At 42.0% G+C, this 11,017-nt stretch overlaps 1 protein-coding gene across 1 annotated transcript in view; it reads right to left on the reverse strand.

Moving 5' to 3' along the window:
* MASP1 (mannan-binding lectin serine peptidase 1 (C4/C2 activating component of Ra-reactive factor)) overlaps positions 1–11,017 on the reverse strand; it is a 123,665-nt gene that overhangs the window by 48,544 nt on the left and 64,104 nt on the right. The window contains exons 6-8 of the mRNA XM_006884111.1: positions 10,672–10,819; positions 9,111–9,229; positions 7,645–7,723 (exon numbers count right to left, since the gene is read on the reverse strand). Of these exons, the coding sequence (XP_006884173.1) occupies positions 7,645–7,723; positions 9,111–9,229; positions 10,672–10,819 (346 nt within the window). The remainder of the gene's footprint in view (positions 1–7,644; positions 7,724–9,110; positions 9,230–10,671; positions 10,820–11,017) is intronic.

Consider the following 11,017-nt stretch of genomic DNA (forward strand, 5'->3'; position numbering starts at 1 on the left):
TTTATTTCACAGATGTATCAAGAGAGGAGACTTACTGGCCTCAGGCCACACAGCAAGTGAACATCAGACTAAGAATAAGAATCCAGGCTTCCTATTTGTCTTAGTGCCCTTTAACTAAACTGACAGTTGTTGCTGTGTATGGTAGAGTCGGAACCGACTCATAGCTGACCCTCTGGCAGGTTTTCAGAGGCATTTTCAGAGGCACAGGAGGAGATTGCCTATCTTTCTCCTACAGAGCAGCTGGTGGCCTTGAACTGCATACTTTCGGGATTGCAGCACAGCTTCTTGCCAGTAGGCCACCAGAGCTCAACCGAGAGTTACTAAGGACCTATTTTTCAGTTAAATGGCCTATAGCTCATATAATTCTGAGATTTCTTTATGATTCTTTTACTATGACTTTGTTAAAAAGGCCCACACTAAATATTAGGGAGTGGCAGCTTAGTGGCAAGAAGTTATGCTGCAATCCCAAAGGCACGCAGTTCGAGGCCACCAGCCACTCTTTGAGAGATGGATGGACAATCTCCTCTTATGTGATTAACTGCCTCTGAAAACTCACTGGAGCGTCAGCTTTGGGTCATTTCCAACCAGACAGTAAATAACAACAATACTAGATATTAACATTCACTTACTGCTGTGTAGTTGGAATTGACTAGTAACTGGCAGGTTTGGGGGTATGATCCTGCTGAGAGAGGTTGCCCATCTTTCTCCCTCAGAATGGTTAATGAATTCAAACCAGCAGAGAGGCACTGTCTTTGTATTAACTGCATCACTCCCTAGAGACGGTACCACCTGAGCTCCCTATAACTGATATTAAGGAGTCTTGCTTGATGATTAAGTGGTTAAGTGGTTAAGACCTCAGCTTTTAACTGAGAGATTAGTGGTTCCACCTACTAGTTACTTCAAGGGGAAAGATCAGGCAATCCACTTCTGTAAACACGATGGCCTTGGAAAACCTATGGATAATTCAACTCTGTCTTACAGAATCTCCAAGTCAGAAGCCACTGGACAGCAAGGCGTTTGGGTTTTTGTTTTGTTTTGCATACACAGTATTAGCTGGCTAGCGGAGGACATTAGCTTTTAACCTGATCATTTCAGAGGGATAGAATTTCTAGAATTCTTTCTTCTGATGAATGTAACCTGCTGATCTTGGGAATTGGAGAGGGGGCAGCTTCCACTTGGAATGCTATTCATTGTTATTTTAGAAGCCAGGTTAACGGGGCAATGGGAGAGAATCTGCCTAATGTAAAGTATGTAAATGTAAATGTAGCACCTTCAGGATAGAGGAGATGGATGAAGAATGGGAATCGATCCACAGGAAGACAGAAGTTTTAAAATAGATCAGTTACTATTTTGTCCTGACCACAATTTCTTCGGAACAGGAAATGTTCAGGAAATATTCATTTTGGTCATTCAAATGTAGTTGTTGCTGTTAGGTGTCATCGAATCAATTCTGATTGATAGGGACCCCACAGCAGAATGATACCCGGCCTGGTCCTGTGTCGGTCTCCCCAAACACACCTATACTCTGAAAGCTGAGAGTGTTAGAGTCAATACCAGAATAACAGGAAGCAGGAATAGTTATTATTTAAAACTCCGAACAGTTTCAAGTTTATTTTCTCTTGCTGGCATTCACAACACTTTTCCCTTCCTCTTTTGGGAAATGCTGCTGATTGGCACCTAGATAGGGTTTGGCTTCGGCTTCGGCAGACTGTCTCCTGTTTTCCTTCACTTAGGTCCAGCAGCTCTTTTGCCTAAAGTAACCTCAAAACAATATGACCCAATCCCTAGGGGAGAAATCCCAGAGTTGGTCTTAGAAATGGATAGTCAGCGAATTGAGAGCTTGTTACAACCCTAGCACTAGACGTTTAGGGCCTTGGCTGCCTGTTCTAGACTCTTGTCTTCTGGGTAGAAGGCCTACTTTCCACTCACTCTAGAAAAGTAACTGTGCCCACTCAGAAGCTCATCCTGCAACCAGATAAGAACTGAATAAAACCAAATCAAACAAAAAAACCAGTTGTCATCAAGTTGATTCAGAGCCATGGCAAATATGTGTGTTTCTGAATAGAACTGTGCTCCATTCAGCTTTCAAGGACTCTGACATTTCGGAAGTAGATTGCCAGGTCTTTCTTCTGAGGTCTTTAGGTAAATTAGAGCTGCCAACTCTTTGGTTGCAGGGAAGATGTTGTTGTTGTTAGGTGTTGTTGAGTATGACTCATAGCAGCCCTATGAACAAAAGACCTAAACCCTGTCCTATCCTGCGCCATCCTCACACTTCCTGATACTTAAGAGTCCATTGCTGCAGTCATTGTGTCAATCCACCTGGCTGAGGGTCTTCCTCTCCTTCACTGAACCTCTACCCTTCCCAACATCATGTCCTTCTCCAAGGAATAGCACTGCTAGCAACATGCTCAAAGTATGTGAGGTGAAGGCTCATCATTCTTGTCTCCAAAGAGCACTCTGGCTGTACCCTCTTCAAGACATATCTGTTTGTTCTCTTGGCCATCTGGGGGATGTTCAGAGCTGAGAAATAGTGGAAAAGTGATATTGAGGGAGGAAAGATTGGATTTTCTTTCCAGAGCCACAGCGGCCTGCAAACAGCCAAGACTATGAGATTGGGAGACAATTTCTGTTTATAACAAGCCTTAAGCAGCTCTGCCTGGCCCATTAAAAAAAAATAAATAAAAAAATCCCACGTCAAGATCCTGTCTCCTCAGTTAACCTTCTTTGCTTCCAGAAGAGTGTCATCCTTCTCTTCAGGGTTTCTTGTGGTCACTTTCACACTCTGCAATCAAAATGTCCTTTCCTTTCTCAGTTCCACGATTTTCCTTTCTCATAGATTCTGGGAAGGGATGTGCCATCTTACACTCCTTCCTCACTGTCGTCTTTGTTGCTGTCTACTTTCCTGCAGACACACTTTTATGAAGCTGAGCAGTGCCTTGCCACAGTTCAGACCTTCTTAGAGAAAGGTGCACAAATGCCCCACTCAGCACTCAGGCTCTGGGCCCAGGGATTTGACTCTAGTCCTTGTCTCAGTCTCATTTCCACCCTTTTTGTTGGTGCACTTGGGATCCAGTATCACCTGACGTACTGTTGTATATACTTGCCTGTTGCCTTCCTGCTTCCAGGTCTTGACTTTTGCAATGTTTGCTGCCAAGGTCACCTGTTTGTCCATGCTCAAGCCTGGGTGCCTGGTCAAATATTACATCTCAAAAGCCTGTTCTAGTCCTTTGACTGGAGAGGGCTACTTTTTCACATTACCCCCAGTGTCCTTCATGCCTCCTTCTCAGGCAGCAAGCTTCTTACACAGCTTTACAGTTATTTATGTATAGCCAGATCTTCTGTTCTAATTTATGGACCCCTTTCCTGCTGGCTGGTCTGCTCTGCAGGGTTAAAAATGTCATCTGATGGATGTTTTTCTTTAGTAAGGAGCCCTGGTAGCTAGTGGGCAAGGAGTTGAATTGCCAATTCAAAGTCTGGCAGTTCAAATCCATAAGCTGCTCCTGGGGAGAAAGACAGGTAGTCTTTCCCCATGTGATTCAGAGGCATTGAAAACCCATTTGAAGGTCAGTAGTGAGTCTGTTCTGACTTGATGGTAAGGAGTAACTGGTCCATCTCCATGCTTAGTGACAACTCGGGCTCAAGAGCCCAAGAGACCTCAGTTACTGCTCTTGCAGACTGTCCCTTTTGATATCTTTATTTATCTAGTTTTGCAGTGTTCATCTTGCAAGCAGGATCTTACTCACTAAATCAGACTTGTCAGCTGTAATTTAATATGGGCTTTTCTAGTATGTGAAGGTGCTCTCAGGTCATAGTTCTTACAGAGTTGTGCTGCTAATCCAAACTCAGCACTTCTCCGGCAGTTCAAGTCCACCAACAGCTACACAAAAGAAAGATGAACAATCTCCACTGTGACTTACAGTTTCCTTAAACCCACTGGAGAGCCAGCTATAAGCTGGAAACTTGATGGTATTTTTTTTTTCCATTTTCTAGAATGTACATCCTGATACGGTTCAGGCTGGAGGAGGGGAGGTTCCCAGAGTGCTGGCCACTGCTCCCGGGGCCCTTTCTTTATTGCTATTTGTAACTTAATGATGTTCTTTGGCAGCAAAGTTGAGAACTACTGCTATCAAGTGTGATTTAAAAGAAAAAATAACCTGTAAACTTTAAGAAATGAGATATGTGTAAACCCTAGAGGAAATAGCCTTTCATAACAAAATTTCATTCCCTGTGTTAGGTGTGAACAGGAGAAGATGGCCAGAGTCTTAAAAATCCTGTTATCTGAGTTATTATTAATTTCATCTACGTGTGGTTATTAGGAAGTAGAACAAATAGTAGCCATAAAAGTCATAAAGCCACAAGAATTCTAGTCTATTAAAACTTCAAGTGTTGAGTGGATGAGAAAACAGGGTCCACTCTACCCTGGTGAGCCAAAATAATCACATGATTGTATATTTAATCACAAGTGTCCTTAGGACCAAAGGGCATGTGTCCTTTGAGAAGTAGAGTCCACTTCAAAGCAGTAAAAAAAAAACAAAAAACAACCCAAAAAAGTCCCCCATTGAATTTTCATTAATTTCCAGACTAATGTTTGACCCTCACATAAAGAATCTGTTCTCATGTACACATCATGCTCTTTTGCTTGAGACGGTGTTGCCTTGTTTAGCATCCGTTATAATCCACACCGAAACAGGGAGTGGCATGTTTGTGGACTGGGGCTGGGTGGGGGCGCTCTGGGACCCTGGAGGCTCTATGGGTGATCCATTCCTGGGGGTCTGCACAGTGTGAGCTCCCATCTTTCACTCTGTCACTTGCTCTGCCTCAAGTTCTCTCTCCAAATCGATTTCGGTTCCTGGCAGCGCGATGAGATCAAAGTGGGATCAGGTGGTGTAGAGGAAGAAGGCAGAGAGAGTCCGAGAGAAAAAGAAAGAAAGGGAGAGAAAGAAGAGAATGAAAAAGGTTAGCTAGCAAAGCACAATCAGTTCATGCAGGAAATACAGAAACCCCTCTACCAGAATTGATTCAGAATGCACAGGTTAGATACAGCCAGTGGGAAGGACAGTTTGAGGTTGTGAAATGTGTTCCATTATGAGATTTTGCACAGTCACACATCCTAGATCATGAGGATTATAAAATTCTGCCTGTGAAGAGAGCTTCACATTTACTTGGTCCAAACTCTCATTTGACATAGCATTCAGAATGGGGCCGGACTGGTCTGAGGTCATCATGGTAAGATAGAAGCCAGTCTAAGACAAAGAACCCTCTTTTCCACCTTCCACTCTAGCGAGCTTTTCTTTCCCTCATACTATACGCACCTCACCTGATTCCAGTCTCTTCCCCCATAGTCACTGAGAATTTTTTTTAATCATCTTTGAGTTTCCATTGGGATCTATAGAGAAAAATGCTCATTAAATCCCTAATAAGTGGACGAGCAAAGATACCAGGTGTCTCTGAGGGCAGGATTCTGGTAGTTTTATTCCAGGCTATTGTCTAAGAACCAGGTCATATTAAGGAGGACAACATTCCTCTTTTCTTGATTATAAAATGAGGGGACATGTGTGTGATGTGTGTGTAAGTAACATAAAGCACAGTAAGATAGTATCATAAAATATAGTAGTGCTTTATATTGTAAACCCATCCATCATAGCAAAATGCAAATGTGTTTCTATTTGGAAAATTTGTTATTGAAATTTCCTATCTTTCATAGGTATGAATGAGTTAAACCAAATCTCTTCCTAATGAAAGAAGTAGAGGACATGAATCAGGTTTTAGTGACCTTTTACTATGTTCCTTTTTGAACCATGTTGTTGTTGCTGTTATGTGCCATCGAGTCAGGTCTGACTCATAGCAGCCCTTCCAGTGATTGCTTTCTGAGGCACCATAAGAATGCACATTAACCCAGTTAGCTCTCATTAAAACCTTGAAGGCAGAATACAAGCTAAAAGAGGCTGAGTAAATGGCTTAGGGACACTCCATCTGAATTCTCTACAGAACTCTGCACAGACATTCCATAAATGTTTATGGGAACATTTGGTTGAAGGTAGACAAAAGTTCCTTTATTTCCATGCTAAGCTCTAGCTCAAGTTTTATCATTATTAAAAAAAAAAAAGAAGAAGAACATTCTGCATTAAAGTTCTGCCTGGAAATAGACTCAGTCGCTTGATAGCCTTCTCCTTGGACAATGGAGGTTTATCAGAATCATAGAAGGAAGAGAAAGAAAGCACCACTCCAAACTTTACCAAAACACTCTTGAGATAAAGAACTATCCTGATTCCTGATTCCTCATTTCCCCTTTTGAGAGCAAAGACTCCCTCCTTCTCTTCCTCTCATCTTTTCTTACTGTTTTTTCTATGACCTTCTTTCTATGGTTTTTTTCTGTAACCATGGCTTTCCTTAATCTTGCTAAGGATTAAGAAATAGATTTACGAGAAATAGATTTCTTATCTCCTTTTTGTCCAGTCAGAATTGACTTGTAACTGGGCTTCCCAGGATGCACCTGGCTCAGAAGGTGATTTCCCATCTTCCTATTAGGGAGGAGGTTGCTGCTGTTTGCTGTTGAGTTGGACCCGACCCACAGCTGACCCTTTAGTGGGTTTTCAGAGGCAATAAATTGCACAGGAGGAGGGTGCTCATCCTGGCTGGCAGGTTTGAACCATGTACCTTTGGTATCATAGTACAGGTTCTTACCACAGGCCACCAGAGCTCCTGAGACATGTGGCCTTTGAATTAGCAACACATCTCTCTATAGACCATGTCATGGATCAGTGTTCTGAAAGTGTGGTCCTTACAACTCTTGCACTGAAATCACCTGGTTAAGTGCAGAGGAGGGAGACATTTGTATTTTCATAAATTATGTAGATTGTGTGGACAAACAGATGACTTTTATGGAGTACATTATTACAGATAATTGACTTGAACTATTTGTACAAAATTATTAGCATATTCATTAGAGTATTAGAATTAGTCCAGACCTTTTATTTTGTCTTGTGAATGGTCACAGAGAAGATAAAGGATAAAGTGGAGACAAGACTTCTGCATCTCAAGCCCCAGAAGTGCACAGCTATGTCTTGTGTTCCACACAGGCAAATAATGGTGACCCCACAGTCCTTCCTGCCCAGGGTGAAATAAGGAGCTGTCCCAGAAGACTTATGGAAGTTTTGATAGCCACATAGGCACTGGTGATGCCACTCAGTTCTGGGCACCAGCCATAAAATGGTTTACTGAACTAGCAATTGCTGGAGCTTGTTTCAAACAGGTCAACATGCTACCTTTTAAAACCAATATGGCAACCTGTGAAGAGGTTTCACAGAGGTGAAATTGCTATTTATAAAGTAAGCTGTGGCACATAAGACATTTTGCCTTAGACTTCTAAAGTCTCTTTACTGAGAAGGTCATCACAAGGTTTTTTGACTCAACTCTTACATATCAGTTGTGGTCCCATCACTGAAATTTCTGAAACATTTTAGCAGTTGATGGAGGAAGCTAGGAAATATTGTCCTGGGACTACAAAAATCCTAGATGCCAATCTGAAGTAGCCATCTTAGTCTTGCCTCTTTTTCTTCCTTGCTTGGTCTCTGGTCAGATTTCATAATTTCTTATAACCTATCCAATCATTTTTCTTACAAACAGCTTCTTTACTTTTCTTACCTTTACAAATAGGGACCTGGTTACTCCACGATCCATCCTTCAGACACTCAATCTGGAATGTCTCCATCTCCACGTTATCCTAAGAAGAAACATGAGGGAGCCATGAGGAAAAGGAAGTGGATGTGGGGCCAGACCATTGCCGTTCAGCTCAAACTCCAAACCTGGCTGTCCTCAATTGCAAATTTTCAGTCATGACTCTCTAAGGTCAAGCTTAAAGACAAAAGAAAGGCAGATTCTGAATCCGCATTCACATCTCTCACCTGGAAGAGGAGAAACTATTTCCAGGAAGGGGGGCTGGCTTGTCTCTGAAGGAAATCCTGCACTCTTGACTCCTTTTCTTAGGCAATGATGCTTCAAGTTGAGGGAACCTCAATATCATCTGCAGGGTTTAATAAAACCCAGAGAGCTGGACCTTCCCTAAGAGTTTCTGATTCTATAGGCCCAATAATTTCCATCTCCAGAAAGTCCCCAGGTGATGCTGATACTGCTGGTCCAAGGACCAGATAACTCTTTTTAGGGTAATGGTCTTCTAGCTTTTCTTTCATCAGAGAACACAAAATAAACCAATAATTGGTTTCCAGTCCCAGAGATTCTGCTTTCAGTAATTTGAAGTGAAGTCTGGGAAATTTGTTTTGTTTTGTTTTTTTTGTTTTTTTAAACAAAATGATTCTTAGGAGAACCACTCTTTTAAAGAGTGAGTGAGCAGTGTCCATCTGGTATTTAAAGCCCTGTGCTTTAGTACACATGAAGATTGCCAAAATGTCAAAAAGAACAAACAGGTATGTCTTGGAGGGGCTGCAGCTGGAGTGCTCTTTGGAGGCAAGAATGATGAGGATTCACCACACATGCTTTGGGCATGTTTCTAAAAAGGGCTATTTGTTAGAGAAGGACATGATGCTGGGAAGAATGGAGGGTCGGTGAAGAAGAGGAAGACCCTCAACCAAGTAGACCGACAGTGTCTGCTGCAATGAGATTTTGTGTGTCAGGAAGTATGAGGATGGCACAGGATAGAACAGGGTTCAGATCTTTTGTTCATAGGATTGCGGTGAGTCATGCTCGACTAGATGGCACCTAACAGCACAACAACATATATATTGACCACATTTTTTTAAAAAAAACAACCAAAAAGCTTTACTTCCTTTCCCATTTTCCATCAGATAAGCTTGATGAACTTCATTAAATGTATTAGACTTAATTATAGGGCTGCTGTTTCACAGTTTTTGAAACTCAGGCCAATCTACTTTTTGATAAAAGGCTTATTCCTATTTGCAAAAATGAGAGAGTGTTTGAGACACATGGTTTGAATTTTTAGAAGACTTGAACTTCTGGAACATTTTAGTGGTTTATAGGGAAACAAGGAAATAGTTTGCCAGGACTATGAGGAGTTTTGGAAGCTCATTGCCCCCACGAGACTTTGGAGAATGTCTCTGGCCTGCTCTCCCTGTCTCCAGACTCAGGGCCTGTACCTTTATCACTTTGTAGCCTGTGTCACAGCTGATGAGCACTTGGTCTTTGAAAGAATACTTGGCTTGCAAGGGCTCGATTTTCCCATGGACAGGAGGCTGTAGCTCTGGGCACTCATTTCCTGGTGGGAAGCAAATAAAAGTGCAGCAAGTAAGAAGACAGGAAAAGTTTCACAGAGGGAGGATCAGCTTCTGAAAGGTAAAGTCTGATGGAGGTGGAAAAACCACCGTTGTGTGGTTGTGAAATATAGCCCTTCTAAGCCCATCCAGAGAGGTATGATGCAACCTTGACCAAGTCGTTATCCAGCTTGGCACCTTCATTTCTTTATGTTTTAAATGAGATGACTTGCTATATAACTTCATTAAAATTCAGGTTTGGAAGAATATTAAATATCACTGAATCTGATGCTTTCTCTATAGTATTTTCCAGAGTAGATATCCACAAATATCTATTTGTTCAATAATTCCCATTCTGGTACCTTCTCTACAAGGGTTGCTCAGATTAAATGAACAAAACATCAGTATTTATACACAATTTGATACCCTGTAATTTTTACTAGCTGAGCCTAGTGCCCTCTTGGTTTACTCATGCTGACTTCAAACAGTCTTTCTGCCCAAGACTTTTGCTTGAAGTGTTTGTGAGATTGTAATTGTATGCCTCTGAGTTGTCTGTTCTCCAGGCTAAATCCAACATGGTTTCCAGGTTTTTAGACCTCTCCCTGACACTTCTTCCAGTTTGTTAATAACCTCTCTTCTCCTCTTCCCAGGACTGGACACTAGATGTGACAATGCAGGTAAGATCAGGTCCCCATAATCTGTAAACTGTGATAATAAACTATGATCTTTTTGCCATTGATGTTTATCTTCTCCTTGGAGTTATAGCAGATCCCTCTGGTCAGTTAGTCAGCTCATGGTTTGAGCCAGGACTAATTGTCTTGAGGGACTGGAGAAAGCGACCTGTGGGTTTTGCCAGTCTGAGTGGGTCACTGGGAGGCAGCAGCCATAAAGAAACATTCTGAGCTACAAACCCACAGTCAAATCGTCACACAAAACAGACAAAAAGAGTGGAAATAAAATGACCTTCTCTAGTCCTAATGAATCACAGTGGGAGGCAGTGGGATTTGAGAAAGAAAGTTTTAGTTTTACACTTTATGAAGATCCTTCATAAGTTGTATTGACACTGTGACTGTAATAGTGGACTTGAGCATATCAGAGATTGTGAGAAAGGACCAGGATTTGCCAAGGCTCACATCTGTTGTTTATAGGGTTGCTATGAGCCGTAATGGACTCTATAGACCTAACAACAACAATGTGATTTTGAAGTACAGTATGTTTTGAATACTACCAGGTTAGTTAAAATCTATCATGATGATCTTTCCTGCTTTCATTTTAGAGATGGAGACCTGCATTAAGAGAGAGAATATGCTTTTTGGGACAGTTGGAAGTCCTGTCACGTCCCCAGAGGAGCTCCAGGTCAGCAGCATTCTTCGTTCTTCTCCCGTGGCCCCTGTTAAGGCTGAGCACTGTGACTTAGTGTGACCTGGAGGTGGAGAGACTATGTCACCTGTTGCCTTGTAGGAAAGCCTCCAGCCCCGGTTCTCGCCAGAGTTGTCACTGTGGAACAGGATATGGACTCTGTGGCTCTTGGTATCAATAGGTTCTGGGGCTTTTTCTCCACAGAAAGGTCCCAGAACTTTTGGACCAGCTTTAATCTACGAGGGAAGAGATAGAGAAAAAGGAAATGTCACTTTGAAATGGCCAATGTGACTTTCCGGAAGCGTTAATGTAAACTCATGGTATTCATCATTCAGGTTGTTGGTAATGTTACCATTCCTCAAACGGTTTCATCTCCAGTCTCCCCTGTATACTTTACAATGGCTTTAGAAGTGAATAAGATAGACTAATAACCA

The sequence above is a fragment of the Elephantulus edwardii genome, unplaced genomic scaffold, assembly GCF_000299155.1.
Source record: "Elephantulus edwardii isolate Elephantulus edwardi_28Jun2011 unplaced genomic scaffold, EleEdw1.0 scaffold00031, whole genome shotgun sequence".
In the NCBI taxonomy this organism is placed as follows: Eukaryota; Metazoa; Chordata; class Mammalia; order Macroscelidea; family Macroscelididae; genus Elephantulus; species Elephantulus edwardii.